The sequence below is a fragment of the Pezoporus occidentalis genome, unplaced genomic scaffold (genome assembly GCF_034315485.1).
Source record: "Pezoporus occidentalis ecotype Australia unplaced genomic scaffold, CSIRO_AGI_Poc_V1 ctg32, whole genome shotgun sequence".
In the NCBI taxonomy this organism is placed as follows: Eukaryota; Metazoa; Chordata; class Aves; order Psittaciformes; family Psittacidae; genus Pezoporus; species Pezoporus occidentalis.
In genome coordinates, this window is record NW_026915158.1 from 113961 (window position 1) to 132938 (window position 18978).

The 18978-nt window shown below is 44.3% G+C and overlaps 1 protein-coding gene across 2 annotated transcripts in view; it reads left to right on the forward strand.

Moving 5' to 3' along the window:
* The window catches only part of LONRF2 (LON peptidase N-terminal domain and ring finger 2), a 37473-nt gene extending 32482 nt beyond the window's left edge, over positions 1 to 4991 (forward strand). The window contains exons 10-11 of one of the 2 annotated variants that reach the window (XR_009966617.1): positions 594 to 743; positions 1097 to 1234. Coding sequence is in view for 1 of the 2 variants with exons in the window: in XM_062628520.1 (XP_062484504.1) it covers positions 594 to 743; positions 1097 to 1255 (309 nt within the window). In the remaining variant the exon portion in view is untranslated. Of the gene's footprint in view, positions 1 to 593; positions 744 to 1096 lie in introns of both variants that reach the window. The other variant, XM_062628520.1, reaches the window with a different exon arrangement.
* Positions 4992 to 18978: the final 13987 nt, after the last annotated feature.

The window sequence follows — 18978 nt, forward strand, 5'->3', positions numbered from 1 at the left end:
GTGCAACTAAAACACTTTGCCTCAGTGAGGGGTTTGTTTTTTTTTTTTTTAATGGCCATTCCTGGTATTGGGAAAGCAACCACTTCCCCTGCTTCCTGCCTGCTTGGGTGTCTGCCCTCCTCCTCGTCTTCCTCTTTGGCTGCCTTTCCATGGCTTTAACGCTGGTATAAAATACTGCTGGTCTCTGAGGGCTGTGGACCCCTTATCTCTGTGCTCAGTGGCAATAGTGTTTCTTCCATTTTGCCAGACAGTATACCAGTATTCAGAGGCCCTTCTGTCACAGGGACTCGAGGTTTGTTTTTTGAGATGATTAATTTGATATCCTAGGATTAGAGAGCAGATTTCTGCTCTGCCAGCATTTAGGAGCGGATTTTAATAAGGCAGTAACTACTTCAAGAAATGTCAATTCACAACGCCATGGGGAGGGTAAAATGACTCCAGCATTGCAGGTTTGAAATCAGACTTGGGTACAGTTTGCTTAGATAAGGACATTTGAACAGCTGTAGTTACTGCATTATTCTTTTTTTCTGGGGGAGCATGGACTCCATGGTATCAATCATGTTTTGTTCCATCTCTCTTCTTTTAACAATAAGGTTGAAGGACCAGAATATGAAGAACTTGTCCGCCTTCATGATTCAGTTTATGATCAAGCCGTTGCCTGGTTTACTTCTCTCAAAGACAATATGAAAGTGCAAATTCTCAATCATTTTGGGTCCATGCCAGGAAAAGAACCAGAGCCACAGGTAATAAAACCTTCCTACTTACGCAGCCTTATTCTATTGCAGAATTTTTATACAAAACTATTTTCTGACAGGTTTTTGCTGTGCTTTTTTTACATTCTAAACTCTTACTTACTCAATTTTGGTGTATTAGTATGAAGAATGGAAAGCAATGTATCAGTGTAAGTTGATATCTGAAGAGATCAGTCTTAATAGTATATGCAGACAAGGAGAGCACCTGAAGTTAAGTGCTTAGTTGTTGCTTGAACTGTTTTGTGGTGACTTTCTTAGCAGATAGAGGGTGGAAAGGAAGGTGGTGTTCTTCATGAAGTAGTGACAGTGAATACATAATTGCATGTCTTTCCATCCTTTTGCAGAGCAACCCCAGTGGTCCTGCCTGGTACTGGTGGCTCTTGGCAGTGTTGCCTCTGGAAAACAGAGCTCAGCTGGCTATATTGGCTATGACCTCCCTTAAAGATCGTCTTATTGCCATCAGACGCGTATTGATATTTGTGACTCGCAAAAGACCCAGATAACATGGACTTCAGTTGTGAGTGAACACCCAAAACATCTCACAACAGGTTGTTCTGGGGGAGGGCAAAGGGGGAGGGGTTGTTTTTGGGTTGGTTTGTTATTTTTTAAAGATTCCTTCAAAAAAGGAACAGCCCTTTCTGACTGCGTCCTGCATCCATCGATGGCATTGGTTTGTTGTCCTGGGTATTCACCAAACCTTGCACTCTCTCCTGTTGCCCTGGTGAAATCTGAGCCTCTACAAAGCTTTGCTACGCTTAGAGTGTAGTTGATGGATGCGGATAGTTGCTTCAGAGTACTACGAATAGATTTGATGTTTCTAGCCTGCAAGAGAGTTAAGTACTAGAGTAGCACCATTGGCCTGCATGTGTTTGGATTTTCGCTTGGTAGAAAAAGGAAACCGGACAGTGGGTTGAAGAGGTGTTTCCTAGACTTTCTTGAAGGTAGTGGATGGAAGAGAAGTTACGCTGCCTGGCAGAAGTATGCATGAAGACTGTAGCCTGCAGTATGCTCTGTTAGTGAATTGCTGGGCAGTCTGTCATACACCTGCATCTCTCTCTTCAGCAAATAGCAGTTTGTGAGGAAAACAATATCAAGCCGTTCGTGGTCAAAGCATCTGAGGATGTTTATCTGAAAGAATAATAGCTACTGAATAAGTACACTATTTAGTAGCCTTAGGTAATCCCTCATGTTGTGATTTATGTGTTGTAGCGGATTTAGTATGTACAAAATGTTTGGAAAGGTGTACTTTGGTTTATTTGAAAAGGAAAATCAAAGTAATCCCAGCTGGTCTTACTGCTAAATTCACATCAAACTGGCTCCCTAAAGTATGATGAACGCTGCTGTGAAATAATGATTTCACCCCAACTATGAGGGAGGCATGCTGCAGCTTACTCTGAACACCTGCTCTGCGAGTGGGATCAGCAAGGATGAAATGCTGGGAGTTTTCCATCTCCCTCCTTCACTGTCATGCCAACTTCCCTTACATTGGGGTGATCTCTACTGAACGTGTTTCAAACCAAAAGTATTGTAGTTTAGTACCAGTTGCTGTATGTGATGGAAATCAGTCCACAATAACACCATGAAAAGAGGCACAAACCGAACCTATAAAGGCAAGTCTCAATGCAAGCTTAAGTCAGGTGTTAACCTTCATTTGTCTCTTAATTATTTTTTAATGTATTGTTTTGTTAATATCTACCTTTGATAGCTATTAAATTGATCGCTTGTCAGTCAAATGATCAACATTTGCTCACTGCCAATGAAATAACTCACAGTGTTACCAATTCAATTGGCATAGTTTCCTATAAGCAGAACTGATATTACCAACAGGGAAAAAAGTTGACTTGAATCTCCATGTGCTGCAAGCATAGCAAGACCAATATAAACGCTTGTTCATGTGCAGAGAAGTCTGGGAAGAAGAAATGGCTGTTTACCTAAATGGTCAAAGTGCCTGATTTCTTTTTTAGTTATTTTGTCCTTATTTGTCAATGAAGATGTATTTAATTTTTTTTTTTCCACTTTGCACATGAGCTCTGGAGGAAGACTGCATTGAAATGCAGTGATTGAGATCTATTACCTGCTCTCTTTGGGTATTGTAGTTGTAACCTGTGTGGTCTGGGAAACAAATAATACAGATTTTTTTTTCCTTTCAGCAAATGGCTACCACAAATGGTTTCTGTAACATACCCTGAATGTACTGTAACTGCCTCTATCTTGAATACGCCTTTTCTATTTAAATAGTTTGTAAGTATATTCTCTGAATTGTGAAGTGTGTTAACGTACAACCAATGATGTCATAACCTCTACAGTAGCCTTCTGCAAGTTTTGCTACCATCACCAAAATACACAAAGTGTAAGTTGAATGCATTTCCTTCAGGATTTGAAAGTGCTGAAGAGGAAGTCACTGAAGTATTAAGGAATTGTTCTGTATATGGGGGAGGAAGTCAGTAGGCTTTCGGCCTACTGTCAGCTGAGCTACCGAAGGGTGGTTTCAAAAACTAATTCTCAGACCAGAAGATGGACTGTATTTCATGTTGCTATCCTTTCTGTTCAGCTTCCTGTTCTTCCCATGCCTTTCTATGCTGTGTATTTCTTCTGGTGTCGCTCATCTTGCTCTTTTGTGTGTCTGGCCTAGTTTTGAGTATTACTAGTTTAGCTGCAAGGGGATGCTGATGGTGTTTGTGTATTGCTGGTCCCTGATCTTACATGTGCTTAATTACATATAGGAGTGCGTTTAAGAAAAAAAAAAACAAATCAAGGTGCTAGTTAGTGTCTTCTTGGCTTTGCCTGGGTAACTAATGTGAATATTCTTCTTTGCAAAAGTGATTTTTCAAGATATCTACTTTTGAGGTACTTCTGAGAGGAAACCCTATGGAACAAGAGAGGTTGTTTACTGCTGTTCTGTAATGTGTAAAGACACATTCTACATGGAAAGTGACATTGCTGTGTTCATGAAGGCCTGCATCATTAATGGAATGATAGTTATTAAAGAGAAAGCTGAACAATAGAGGGATTTTTTTTAGTCAAGATTTAAAGCAGTTTGTGGTATACATTTCAGTGGCTGATGTTTTGGATAAATGGTAACATAGGAATTGTCTGTGTATGGATGCAAATAATCATTAGCAGCCCAAAGCTGACATTTCTTCCAAAACATGGAATGCTGATCAAATAGCAAAGCTTTAATAAATAATAAAAAGGAAAAAAAAAAAAATCACCACTGCCCTGTGGTACTTGCTTTCTAAGGGAAAGTACCAATTTCATTGTTACCAAATTATCTCTGCCATATAATCTCTGCAGCATCCATTAGTACCTCATGGGAGAAGCTAGCTGTCTTGTTCCTCTCTAGAGGAAATGTCTATGTTACAGCTGATCTTGCTTAGGTGTAACTTACCGCCAGGGTATATGTGGAAGCACTGGAGCTGAGCTCCTGAAAGAGATAGACAGGATTTGTTGCCTTTCTAGCTCATTACACTTTTCTTGCTTGCTGTCCAAGCAAGGATGCTGGGATATATGATGAGTCTTTTCACTGTGGTGAATGTGGCCCTTCTTTATACATCATAAAGAGGCCAAAAAGAAAAAAAAAATCCCTCTACCTCTACACCTGTTGTTCACCTGTAGAGCTTCAAGCTACAAAATGATATAGATATTTTAACCTTTTTTTGTCTTTCAGAAGCATACTAATTGTTTGCCACTGAGGCCTTTTATCTACTGTATTTTAATATGTTCATTTGATAGTCATCGAGATCTCTTTGTACTTCTAACCTGTAGATCTTGTCATGTTTCTTACTGCTCCTTTTTCCTCGTTCTCCAGTCCACTTTTAAATTGATAAATAGAAAGCTGTACACTCTCTATTCCTGTTACATTTTACACTAGTGGAACTGGTATTTTGGTAGCGCCTTAATTTTGCAGTTGTGAAATGATTGTATCAACTCTTATCTGGGGCTTCTGACCAGATTTAAACGAGTAATGTAGATAAACTTGAAACCATTTTTTACTGTTTTAAAGCTAGTTATGAAATGGAGTGTGTACATATGTATAAATATAAATTATTAATCTGCACCTTTTTGTATCTAGTAAATACAGGAATTCATGTTCTAACCACATTTGGCACTTCTTGTTGCATAAGCAAAGCCAAAACTTTTTTTAAAAACTGCAATGTTCATTTCATGTATATTTGCAATATTCATGGAAAATGTATTTAATTTATGTGATATTTGGAATAAAACAGTTTGAATTTATAAGAGTGAGTTTGTGGGAAAGCTTTATCATTCTATGAGAGTTATATGACCTAGACCTGTGGTAAATACGGTCTGAAATGCGGGGAAGGTAAGGAGCCCTCAGCAGAGGTGGGATGGAAGATAGCCAGGAGTGGGATGCAACAAACGTGGGAGAAGGTCATGCAGTGGGCTTTTCCTCTTGTACCTTCTTGGATTGCGAATTTTTTTAGCCCAAAGTGTGACCTGACCGGCCCCAGGGCACAGACTCTGAAAAAATATGGTTATGGTTAAGAACATAAGGTGCTTGACTAAGCCCAGTGATACAAAGTACCTTCAGGATGCTGTGAGATGGAGGCAGTGTTTCACACCAAGGCCCTGGGCATGGCTGACACCAGCTGTGGGATGGTGGGACGCTGGCCTGGCTCCAGTAGCAGCAAAATGCAGTTGTGGGAGGGCAAAGCTGAGCCAGATTGCAGAGCTCCTCTCCCACCCCTCAGCTGTGTCTCACTGCCAGCTGAGTAAAACCATTCTGAACACAGTTTTTGTAAATATTAGCTTTGTGTTTTTCTTTTGGTCTGGGTTGACTTTGGCCTTTGTGCCTGTATTCACTGAATCTCTGAGCGAACACGCAGCACTTACAGGGCTGCTCTTTTTAAGTTACGAGTGTTTGTTGGAGTACATGTGTAAATGCTGCGTGAGCTGCTTTGATACATTAGACAGCAGTGTGCTTAAAACCCCTCCTTTTGCTAAAGGAGGTGGGGAAAGAGAATCACAGAATAGTTAGGGTTGGAAAGGACCTTAAGATCATCTAGTTCCAACCCCCCTGCCATGGGCAGGGACACCTCACACTAAACCATGTCACCCAAGGCTCTGTCCAACCTCGCCTTGAACACTGCTAGGGATGGAGCATTCACAACTTCCCAGGCAACCCATTCCAGTGCCTCACCACCCTTACAGTAAGGAATTTCTTCCTTATATCCAACCTAAATTTCCCCTGTTTAAGTTCTAACCCGTTACCCCTTGTCCTGTGATTACAGTCCCTAATGAAGAGTCCCTCTCCAGCATCCCTATAGCCCCTCTTCAGATACTGGAAGGCTGCTATGAGGTCTCTGCGCAGCCTTCTCTTCTCCAGGCTGAACAGCCCCAACTTCCTCAGCCTGTCTTCATACAGGAGGTGCTCCAGTCCCCTGATCATCCTTGTGGCCTCCTCTGGACTTGTTCCAACAGTTCCATGGCTTTTTTATGTTGAGGACACCAGAACTACACACAATACTCCAGGTGAGGTCTCATGAGAGCAGAGGGGCAGGCTTTCCCTTTTGTTATCCAGATCCTTGGTCTCCTTGAGACTTTGAGAGCAATGGAAGCAAAATAACTGCATGAAGTTAGTAAATATTAATAGGAGTTTCTTCTCCCTATGTCCTTCCCTAGGTGATGTTGAGCCCTGGAAAGGCGGCATGTCAGATTGTGCCCTTTTCTCTGAGCCATAGAGTGATGCCATTCCTAGAGCACGGGAATCTTAGTGGTCTGTTCTCTTTGCTTTGCTCTCTGTTTCATTAAGCTGGGAACTCAAGATAACACTGCTTAATTCTGTCCAGCAGCATTTAATTTGGAAGGCTGAGCACTTGCTGGAACCTGTTGGCTGTTGAGCCATAGAATAAGAGAAAATCTGGTAAAAAAAAATCCAAGACTCTGTATGGGGTGGAAAAAAAGTGTGAATCCATGTCAGTGCTTTCCTTGGTTCTTCTAATGAATGTGTATACTACACTTGCAGCTAAGACAGACATGTTTTCAATCGCATTTACGTTACATGGTAGGAACAAGTTTCTAAATCGAGATGAATATCACTTGCTGACAACTTTTATAGCTCTGTTCTGCCATATGTGGGTTTCAGCCTTTTTTGCTAAATTTGGGACTTTGTGCCTGCGTGGAAGAAATGTCTTCTCTCTTAAATGTTTCATTCTCATAAACATCTGCTGTTCTTTTTGTGCAACAGCCACATTGAATCCCTACTCCTGGGAGGACCTGGATTTTGAACACAGAAGCTGGTCCTGAGGCCAGGCCAATTGACCTCACCATAAACCACGTTCAAGAAACAGCTCCGGTCTCCTTTCCCCTACCCAGTATATTCCAGAAGCAGAGCTGAAACTTCTCAAGTTATACTCCCAGTGTCTCTGCAAACCTGAGGATGGTATCCTGAGGATACTATCCTGCTGGTGCCCAAGAGCATAATTCTCTTTAACCTAAACAAAAGCCAAAAGGAAGCACCTCCATGTAGCCCCTTCAGTCCGTTAACCCATTCATGTTTACTGTGCCATTAAATATTCCCATTCTTAATTCAGCTAATGAAGCCTATGGGAGATGAACTGCTCATCGTGGCTGGGGTCTTTCCTATGATTCCCAGGCCCTTCTTATCACTAGACACTGTTCTTCCCTTGCTGACCTGCTGGTTTTATTTTCAAGGGAGAAAAGAGATAAAAGGTAAATAAAAAAATCCCCATCCAGGAATATTTAGCTGGCTAGTGGCTCCAGTTGCCAGGTTTTCTGGCTGAAGCTGCCACCAGAGAGAAGGTTCAGGCAGCGGGACCCCTCATGTGCTGTCAGAGCAGATCTGACAGGGAAAGACACTTTCAAAGCAGGAGGGAGGAGTGTGTAACATGGTGTTCTTCATCATAAAAGGAAAGATACCCAATTTGAGCCTAAGTTCAGTGCTACCCTGGAGCAAATACCTCATGTTTTCTGCTCATGGCTGAGGCATCTCACAGTGCTGGCTGGCTGCCCTTGTTGGCTAACAGTAAGTGGACTTGCTGTGGCTCAGTAGTCGTGGTACGAGAAAATGCTCAAGTGCTCCATGCCAGATTTATTTTCTTTTATCTGAAATTATGTGGCTTAGACAGAAGGAGACAAGATCATCCATTGCCTCGATGGAAGTCCACCTAGCAAGAGCCTTTGCCCATCATGAATGTGATTTCCCCATTCCCTCTCTGTGAATGTTTTGCAGTGTTTGGGTAAGATTTCTCCCTATGAGGCTGCATAGAGATCTTAACGTGCCACCAATATGTCTTTTAGCAGTTCCAGTTAACCCACTAGTGATGTGTGTTACAGAGAACAGGCCCTACATCAAGATGTGTAACACAGCTGTCAAGGTGAAGTTGGTTTCTGGAACAGAAGTGCGTGATAGCAGAGCCTAAGCTGCATCAGTGGCTTTGCTGAAGGGTGACTGCTCCTGACACCTTCAGGCAGCAGCTTTGGAGCTCTCCCTGTGCTTACACTGTGCTGGAGCATCTGGAAATGATACTGTTCTCTACAGGCACATCAACAGGCACTTGTTCATGTGAGGCACTCTAAGGTTACTTTATTTAAGTAAATCTGTGGGCTCTTATGTAGACGTAAGACCCAAAGGATGTACACCCAAAGCTTAACTGCCAATGGAGACTGAGGTTCAAATGGAACTACTCATAAAACCCAAAAGTTACTTATCCAGACCCAGAAATCACTGAGTATGTGTGTCATGTGCATCGCCATCCCAGCCTCCTTCCCCTCCTCTTGGTTCTTTGTTTCCTTGGTCTCTGCTGGAAGTTGAGTGCAGGAAGGCACATGGGGGAGCACCTGAACTTCAAGCACTGTGCTCTGCAGTGGGACCAAAGTAATTCCAGAGGAATGGCTAATATGTAAGTATCCAGCCAGGTTTGCTTAAGGTGCACTGTCCCCAAAGCTTAAACGTATGTGTGGAAAGAGTGGAAGACACTTTAGAGTAAGTTTTTATTCTGTTTTGCTCAGTGTTGTTATGAATCATCTCTCTATCCCCACAGCAGGTGTAACTATAAAGCTCAGGATTAAGCACATTCAGTTCCATTGGCAGAGTAAATGCTACATGTGAACTGAATGATGTTCCAAGCGTCCTAACGTCTTTTCTCAAGGCAGACTAGTACCACACACTTGAAACGCACAAGAAATGCTTGAATAGGAAAAATTAAAGTAATCTGGCAAGATATTTTCCCCAGATCGCTCAATTTGAGGCTTCTGTATGTTCTGGAAAGCTTTTTCCTTTCCAAACTTGTGGTAGGTATATGGAACGTGAGGGAAGCTCTGACCTTTAGCAAGTAATGCAGTAGTGTCATGGCATTCATAAAAAAACTCATTCCTTCTTTAACCCTGCAATATTGTGACCTCAGTGCCATGGTGTGGCAACAAATTCCTCAAATAATTGTGCACAGACATATTGTTATTTCTCCTCATTCTTGCTTTTGTTGTGTTTCATCTAGTCTCAGAATTTCTACTATTTCTGGTATGTTTTCTCTTGCTAAAGAAGCCCAAATAGATCACACTTTCCTAAATTTAGGAATTATATAAAAATGTGCTCCTATTCTTTGTACACTTGAGTGTTTTGTTTGCTGTGTAGGTACTGATGGGATTGCATTCAGAAGCTGTATGTCCGAATTGCAGGCTCCTCTTCTGCAGAGGTGCCTCCTTACCAGATGGGGCTTTCAAGCAAGTAATGTTCTTGTTTACTTTGCAGCAATTAAGCCTGCATAAATGTCAGCTTTGGCTGGATCTTTTCAAATGCTGTCCGCATGTGCTAATTCTACGGCGCAGGGGCTTCTCAATTTTGTCTTTATGGGCAATAGCAGGTAATTCCTCTTGGAAGATGTGTGCCAAGACCGCGGTAAGAGTTGATGTTCTTCCAGTGGTAAGGCAGCCTGGGTATACATCTTTTTTTAGCAGAGAGATCAAGTCCCCTTTCAGGAGCCAGCTGCTGATTGCAGTTTGCTTTTCACTCAGCGCTCTCTTCCTTCTGTGCTTAGTGCTGGTAAATCTCTTGGCACGGAGGAGTTAAATATTTCTGAGTTCTCACTTGAGTCATCTGTCTCTGCATCGGGAATGGGTTTGCTTGTAAGCACGTATGGGACTGGAGCCGGTCCTGGAACAGGATTGCGTGGCTCACGTCTTACATGTACCCAAGTCAGGCAGAAACCACAGAACAGCCACTGCAAATAAAAACACACTGGGAGGGGAAGGGACCCACGGGACTCCGGGAGGATTTGCTAAGGACACTTTGTTGCTTTGCCTCCATTCATTTGAGGTGGAGGAAGGAGCATGGGGAAAGTGAGGATGTTTTTGACTGCCTCCGTTCATAAACCGTGAGTGAGATTGTTCTCTGGCACAGAGCTGCGGTGTGTGTCCACAGTGCTAAACTCTCTTTCCCATCCAAAACGTGCAGCTTCACACAGATTATCTACTGGGAATGGTTCCTGCATTGTGCTAACTCCTGAACTGTGGCTGCAAATCTGGGGGGGGGGGTGTGTGTGCAACATTGGCAGGAGCCTGAATCTTCCCTCAGCTCTGCTTTGCTTGTATAGACACAGCCTTGAAGGGCTTTTTTAGGTAGTAAGTTTCACAATGAGGGACCCAGGGTGTGTGGGGGGTGAGGGAAGTGGTTTGGCTCTGACTGACTTTGGATGTGATGATGGCGATTGGCATAGGAAATCCTAGCAGGCATCTCCTAGACAAGCATGTGCATGAGGCTTTGTAGTGCTCAGGCCTGGTCTCCATAAATGGAGTGGAAGGTCTTGGTCTGCTAAGTGTGCAGGAAGGGGAAGGTGTGGAGCACTGGAAAAGCGGCAATAAACTTTGGATGAAATCCCAGGGCGGTGTCCTAAAGGGGTTTGCCTGTTGGTCAGGTTTCGCAGTGAATGAGGACAGGATACAGGCCCAGGCTCCTGCACACAGGGTTGTTGGTGACCAAACAGCCCAGAGGACACTGCACCAAGAAGAAGCATAAGGCCGCAAGTCTGGACTGAAATAAAAGCCCAGTGCCCTGGTTTCCAGCAGTAGTCAAAAAAGCCCAGGGGAGAACAGGACAATACTGCATTCTCTCAGCCTCCAACACTGAAGAGGCTTCCTGAACCAGATGTGATGTCTCTGTGTTTCGGAGCCCTCAGTAGATCTCAGTTCTGTTTTCTTATGGCACGTTTGTGAACCTGTGGGAACTTTCAGCATCCATGGCCCTGTTTCCTGAGGACATCCACAGGCTGGCTGGAGGGTGTGTGAAGGACCACTTTCGTTTTGGAGTAGCTTCTGTTTGTGTTCCTTAGCCCTTGTGTTAGAAGATTAAAGGTAAAACATAGGCAGCTGTTCCATTTAGGGCTCAGGAGTGGGAAGATGGTCTAGTGAAGGTAGATTTTTGGAAGAAGTCATGGGCAGGTCACCTTAACAGCTCAGTGGTTCTCTCCTTATACAGAAACTAAGGGGCACAAACAGGAGGCACCAGGAGCTGAACAAGAGAAAAGATTCTTTCTCCAAGCCCACAGTCTGTGTTTTTTTCCCCAGTTCTGTTGCACTGCTAGTGCTGGCATAGAGCTTTATCAGACCAGAGTGTCCAGGCTCACTCCATTACATCCCTCCTGTAATTCTTCATAATCAGTCTTCACCTGTATAATCCTGAATGACTTGGCATTATCAGGAGCAGAAACATGTCCATGCACAAGGTCTGTGGTTGGGTTCATGGAGGCCCAAGTGATCCAAGTAGACAGGAAACCCCAAAGGTGGCTGGATAGATGATCTTTGCCAGAATAATTCAGAGCTATTTCTGCTGGCGGCAGAGTTTGCATGATGTGATAGAAGCATATTTTTTAGCCTTTTTTTTTTCTATTCAACAGGCAATTTTACTATTCCCTCTGCCCGCAGCTTTAGAAAGTCAAACAACTAGCAACGCAAAACAGATGGCACAGAGAAATCTGCCTGCAGCACCCAAACTGATGTAAGGAAACGTTTCTGCTATCTGTGAGGGAAGTGGCCACAAAATACAGATGCTAATCAGACTAAACCCATGCATCTCAATCCCCTTCAATTCACTGCTGGAAGGCTGCAGCTGCTGATGTTATCAGGTAGGTACTGTAGGAATACTTGACTGTTACCCAATGTTTCGGAGAGTCAGAGGTGCTCCCAGGTCTTGCTCTGCATAGCGTGGCTTTGTTCTGGCACAGAGCTGGACCATCTCGCCTGCTGGCAGTTTCTCCTGCCCTTCCTCTGTATCCCACAGTTCGGTCACCAGTTGCAAGCTGACACCTTTCTTCCCCTCTCTCCCAGCCTATCTAAAGTGTGGCAGTGGGAAAGAGCTATTCACAGGACAAGGAAAAGGGAGTTAATGCTGGAGACTTCCCAGCATGGTTTGACTGCTGTAAGTAAGATTCTGCTGTGAGCTGGATGCTGTCACAGCTGGGTGGGATGTCTGGCAGGAAGGACCTGGATGAGGTGCTTCACACCATGCTAGAGGGACCATGTGTCTTGCAGCTGGGGCTGCTGCCCTGATTCTTCCTCTGCTACAGGCATGCCTTTGGAGATGAGAAGGAAAGCTCAGCAGAACAACATCTGTTCAAAGTATCATTCATTACGTTGACTAACCTGATCTCTTTATGCAACAGGATGACCCATTTAGTAGAAGAGGGAAAGGCTGCGGATGTTGCATGCCTAGACTTTAGTAAAGACTTTGGCACCATTTCCCACAGCATTCTCCTGGAGAAACTGGCTGCTCATGGCTTGGACAAGCATAGTCTTTGCTTGATGAGAAACTGATTGGATGACCAAGCCCAAAGAGTGGTTATGAATGAAGTTAAATTCAGTTGGCAACTGGTCACGAGTGGTGTTCCTCAGGGCTCAGAATTGGGTCCAGTTCTGTTTAATATCTTTATGATTGATCTAGACAAGGGGATTGAATGCACCTTCAATATGCTTGCAGATGATACCAAGCTGGGCAGGAATGTTGATCTGCTTAAGGGTAGGAAGGCTCTGCAGAGGGATCTGGACAGGCTGGGTCAATTGGCCAAGGCCTGTTGCGCAAGTTTCAACACAGCTGAGTGCCAGGTCCTGCTCTTGGGTCATAACAACCCCATGCAACACTACAGGCTTGGGGAAGAGTGGCTGGAAAGCTGCTCGGTAGAAAAGGACCTGGGGGTTTTGGTCAACAGCCAGCTGACCGTGAGCCAGCTTGTGCCCAGGCAGCCAAGAGACCAACAGCATCCTGGCCTGTATCAGCAATAGTGTGGCCAGCAGGGCCAGGGCAGTGATCATCCGTCTGTACCCAGCACTGGTGAGGTTGTACTGAGGGAACTGGGGAGGTTTGGCCTGGAGAAAATGAGGCTGGGGGGAACAACATTAGAACTCTTCACAGCTGCCTGAAAGGAGGTTTTAGTGAGGTGGGGTTTGGTCTCTTCTGCCAGGTAACAAGTGATAAAATGAGAGGAAATGGCCTAAAGCTGCATCAGTGGAGGTTTAGACTGGATATTAGGAAAAAATTCTTCACTGAAAGGGTGTTCAAGCATTGGAACAGACTGCCCAGGGAAATGGTGGAGTTCCCAACCCTGGAGGTATTTAAAAAGACCTGTACATGTAGCACTTGAAGACATGGTTTAGTGGTAGACTTGGCAGTGCTAGGTTAATGGTTGAACTGGATGATCTTTAAGATGTTTTCCAAACTAAACGATTCTATGATTCATCAAAATGCTTTCCTTCTGAAATCTTCTAAATCTAACAGTCCTTTGCTGAGTTTCCCTCCTTTTTTCTCTCCCTACACTTTTTCTGTCTCTTTGCTGTACTCACAGGCAAAGCAGTTGGAGGGTAAGGAGAGCAGGAGGAGTCTGAAAAGAAGCCAAAACTTGGGTGGTTTTGCTAAGCTACTGCGCTTCTCTGCTCACCCCAGCTCCTCCCGAACAACACAGCAGGTCGTGGAGCTGCGTGTAGCAGAGCTGTTTGCAGCTGTAGTTATGGTGTGCTGATTTTGGCTGGGATAGAGTTAATTTTCTTCACAGTAGCTAATAGGAGGCTGTGTTTTGGATTTGTGCTGGAAACAGTGTTGATAACACAGGGATGTTTTTGTTACTGCTGAGCAGTAGCTTATACAGAGTCAAAGCCTTTTCTACTCCTCACCCTACACCACCAGCAAGCAGGCTGGGGGTGCGCAAGCAGTTGGGAGGGAGGAACAGCCAGGACAGCTGACCCCCAACTAACTCAACGGATAACCCCTAATATATGGCATCATGCTCAGCATATACAGCTGGGAGAAGGAGGAAAGGGAGATGTTCAGAATGACGGCGTTTGTCTTCCCAAATAACCGTTACGTGCGAGGTAGCCCTGCTGTCCTGGAGGTGGCTGAACACCTGCCTGCTGATGTAAAGTGGTGAATTAATTCCTTGTTCTGCTTTCCTTGTGCTCATGGCTTTTGCTTTACCTATTAAACTGCCTATCTAAATGTCGTGGTTTAAACCCTAGCCAGACAGCTCGTTCACTCACTCCCCCGCCCCTTCTTTCCCTCACCCCTACTCCCGGAGGGACGGAGAGGAGAATCGAAAAGAATGTAACTCCCACAGGTTGAGATAAGAACAGTTCAGTAACTAAGGTATAACACAAATCACTACTGCTACCACCAGTAATAATAATGATAAAGGAAATAACAAGGGAAGAGAATACAACACCTCAGCACCAGCCGACCGATAACTCTCCCCCCAAGCCCGACCAAGCACTGACCGACACCTCCTCCAACCCCGCAGTTTCCCAGCCCTTCCGGCTAACTCCCAGTTACATGCTGGGCATGACGTGCTGTGGTATGGAATACCTCTTTGGTCAGTTTGGGTCAGGTGTCCTGTCTCTGCTTCCTCCTGGCTTCCCCTCCTCCCTGGCAGAGCATGAGGCTCACAAAGTCCTTGGCCAAACCAAAACATCATTGTTATCAGCTCTGTTCCCAGGCTGAAAGTCAAAACACAGCACTGCACCAGCCACCAAGAAGGAGAAAAGTGACTGCTACTGCTGAACCCAGGACACTAAATCCACAAGTTTTCTCATTGTAACTTTTCTGATTCTCTTCCTCATCTTGCAGTGTGAGGGAGTGAGTGAGTAGCTGTGTGGTGCTTAGCTGCCAGCTAGAGTTACACCACAATATGTGGCTGTCACAACAGCCTTCATTTTGGCTACCACTGGTTACCCAGGTCCTCTCATTGTATATCATCTGATAGGAGCACCAGCCTGACTTATCACCCTGTCTTCTCTCACCTCTGCTTAGCACCTGGCTCTTGCATGGGCAAAAAGCCTGCTGCCTGGGCTGCTCTGAGCCAAGCCAAGGGCCTCACCCTGACCCTACCTTTTAACCACTCCCAAGCACTGGGGGAAAGAGCCCTACAGCAATTGTTCCTACCACACTGCGTCCCACCAGGTCTCTTCCTGCCAATAATTTTATACATTTGAGGGCTGTACACATGCAAGTATTTTTTCCTAGGCACATCTGTGCAGTCAGTTATTGCCCGTATGTTCCGTTTGCCTTGGGAGTTTTGGTGTAATATTTATACTTTGGGAAAATTCAGCTCTTTCTCCTCAGAGCCAGGAATCCTAGGAGCAGCCTGGGAACAGCTCTGCCTGCATCCATGCATCCTGCTTGGCTGCCAGTGGAGAAACTTGGTCCCCAGTTGCTTCTGGAGAGAAACACTAATGCTCCTTTTAATGCTTTATTTCTCTTGCCAGACTGTTTTTAGATCAGAAGCCATGCTGGGGTGCAAGGCTCTGTGAGTGCCCCTGCTTTCAGCCACACCAGTAAGCACCCAGTGCTGGATGACTAAAACCAGTTTCCTCTCCCTAGAGCTACTGGGAGGTAAATACATTATCCTGTCCTGTTCTGCAGCCTGCCAGAACTGAACCACAGCCAGCCACTGACAGAGACTGTATTATGTTGCAATCACTACTTATTGTTGTGGTAGAGTGTGTAAAACCTGAAAGAATCCCTTCTGGCTTTCTAGAGGGCTGTGAGTGTTGCAGCCAGCAATGACAGCAATAGTAAGACTCCATATGGTCTTGCGGCTGGAGGAGCAATCCTTCCCACCGCAGAATGTTAAGCCACTTGGTGATTTCAGCAAGATTTCCCAGAGATACAGACGTCTCAGTTCATGTTACTTTGATGAAGATTGGTGGCCAAGCAGAGGAGGGAGATGCCCTCGATTCCAGTTCTAGTTCCCTCTAAGGAAAAAATCTGCATTTTAGACATTATTGATCAAGCAGAAGAAATAAATACTGAGAAAAGTAGGCTGGGATGATTCTGAAAGCCCTGGGAACAACTTGTTTCAGTAGTAAATCTGCCATGTCATCTTGCTCCTTCACAGCATGACTAATCCCTACAGCACACAGCAAGGGCCTGGCTGTTGCTCTGACCCAACACTGGTCATAGCAGGCGGCAGACTCCGGCAGTGAGTCTGGGCTTTTGGCATTTTCATCTTGTGCTCAGAACACTTGGTGAGGCACTCAGATCTCCTCCCTGATCCTGCGTCACCTGTGTCTAATCTCTTTCTTATTAGCAATGATTGCACTGCAATTTTAAAGCTAAATAGGAGAGCAAGAGTGGCACAAACCTTTTAACTGCTGGCAGCATCACTTGTTTTTTTGGCCTCAGTAACTATGAGCAAGCTGTCCCTTCTTGTCTCCTAGAGTCAGACAGACCTTTCGTATCTTCCTCTGCCCTAATTCTGCTGGTTATTTTCCCTCTTTAGCTCCCACGGCACCCTTGTACAAGCCTGGATGGATTCCCTGTGTACCAGCAGGCATTCCAGACGTGAGAGCACCAATTACATATTGTACTGCTGTTTTCTCTTGGCAAACACGTTGTCTTTGGGGAAGGGGGGTGTCAATGTGAGCAGAGCAGTGTTTGGCCTCTGGACTTGCGAGTGACTCAGCACTGCTTTTATCTTTGCAGGCTCCCAGGCAGCAGCCTGTCAATCCAGCCATTGCATCCCCCCTGCCCCCTCATCCAGGCTACAACAGTTTTTCCTTTACCCTTTTGCCAAGCAGTGGGGTGCAGTGATGCTCCTCTGACAAATGAGTGTGGCCTGGGGTGCAGTGCCCTGATGCTGGCTGCATGCTGGTGAAGCAGTTTAGCCCAAAAGTCATGGCGATGCTGTGTTCTGGCCTCTTTTCTGAAGGAGAACTTCACATCTTAGACATTGTCCAGGAGGACAATTATTGTAAATGACCATCCATCACTTTAAAGAAAGGTAATTAAACATCTGAAGGCCAGAGACTTGGACTAATGACAAGAGGGCTCAATCAGATGATGTGGGGACTGTGATACTGGCTAGGTGAAATGCTGATCCCTGGCTGTTCTGTGGCCACGATGTTGTTTCTGAAACTTGAGAGAGAGGTTTTGAGACTGTGGAAATTTTGCAGCTATCCTAAGTGATGATCATCAAGAAGGAATTACAGAAAAAGAAAACCAAACAAGATGAAGAGCGGATTTTTTTCCCTTCCTCCACCATGTGAAATGGTAATGGAATACGGTCTCCTGGTGTAGTGTAATGCTTTAAGTACTGTGTGTCCCAGTTTCACAATGCTCAGTGCAATGCGTACAAGAACAAACATGAGTATGTTGTGGTTAGGCTGTTTATCAGCTATCTGTCTGCTTTACAGAAGATATACCTCTATATATGTGCTATTTTTACTGTGAGCTGTGTAAGTAAAGGAAAGAAGAAAACATTATCAGTCAGTTTAACAGGGTTTAACAAGTTTAACATGGTCCTGAAAAAAACTACAGAGGACCATTAACATCAGGAAGCTAAACTATTGCCTTTTTTCCCCATGTCTTTTTAAAGGATGACATCTTTTTGGGGGGGTGGGGTGGTGAGGGATGTTATTTGTGTTAATAAGTAGCCCCTGGATAAAGAAAGCAACTACAGCATCATTTTGCAAAGCTTGCCATGTCTCCTATCCTCTGCTATAAGCCCTCTGACTGTGGGATTATTGTATAGTGTTGGCATCATTCAGCCAGTGCTAATAACTGAAAATGACAGCACATGCCAAAACTCCATTAACAAATGCTGATTCACATTTCAAATGACTGCTCATTTCAGCCAAGACTGTGCTCCTTTTTATTTGTTGTTCATGAAACAGATTGCTTTTTTGCATAGATGTAAATTGTTGCTTATTTCTACCCCATGACATGCATAGAAGGGGTACTTTTTCTTTCATCACTCAGCATTCTGCATGTGGTCCATTCAGGCTTCTCACATTGTTCTGGGGCTTTGATCTTTCACGTACTGCAGACACTGACTGGTCAAAGCAAAGACTGCAAAAATTTCTAGGCTCAGCAGTTGGTGTATGCTTTGCAGATTTTCCCTTCCATGTTCTCCAACCCAAATGTAATTGTGCAGAGTAACCATAACCTTCTTTAGTCCTCCTTTTGCTGGCAGGAGCAGAGTAGCTTCTTCTTCGGTCAAAGTAGCCCCTCTCTTCATTCGATCCTCTTTCAGGTTTCTGTGTTATTGTAGTATGTGTCTAGAAATACTCCACTATTCTTTATTCCACTATATCCCCATCAGTATGGGATATATCTCTCTCATGACAGGATTCCATTGACACTGTTGGGTCATAATTAGATCACTCTTTCTTTCTCTCCTTTTATAATTTCTAGGTTTCAGTTTCTATCTTCCAGATAATTTTTAATTGCTAGGTCCCAAATATGTTTTGCATGATAGATTGAGTTTCAGCCCCATTCAATTCAGTCCTGTGGGTCTTCAGGCACAGTATCTTTGTCCTCCTCTGTGACAGTTCCCTTCAGCTTTGTGTAGCACTCCCTTGTTTATGTAAACCTCAGGAGTCAGTGAACAGAAAGGACTTCTCCCAACACTGTTCCTTGAGAAAAAACACTAGGCATATTTTCCCATCTCCAGCCACATAATTGCTTTTCAACTTGCCATCAGTGCTTCCCATAAGCCTTATGATTTGTTCATTCATCACCATGTCCTTGAGCTTTATTGCTAGGATCCCACGTTGAACTGTGTCAAACCCAAATGAGACTAATTAATTAATTTCTTAGACCAAGAAGATGCAGCAGCCTGGTTAGTCTCTGTTGATTTCACCCTGTTTTTCATTTAATTCCAGGTCTTCAATTATTTTTTCATTTTAGGACTACTCTAAAGTTTTACACACAGTTAAGGTCAGCTTGATAGGCTTGTAGGTATGCAAATAGTTCTCCTTCTCCTTAAAT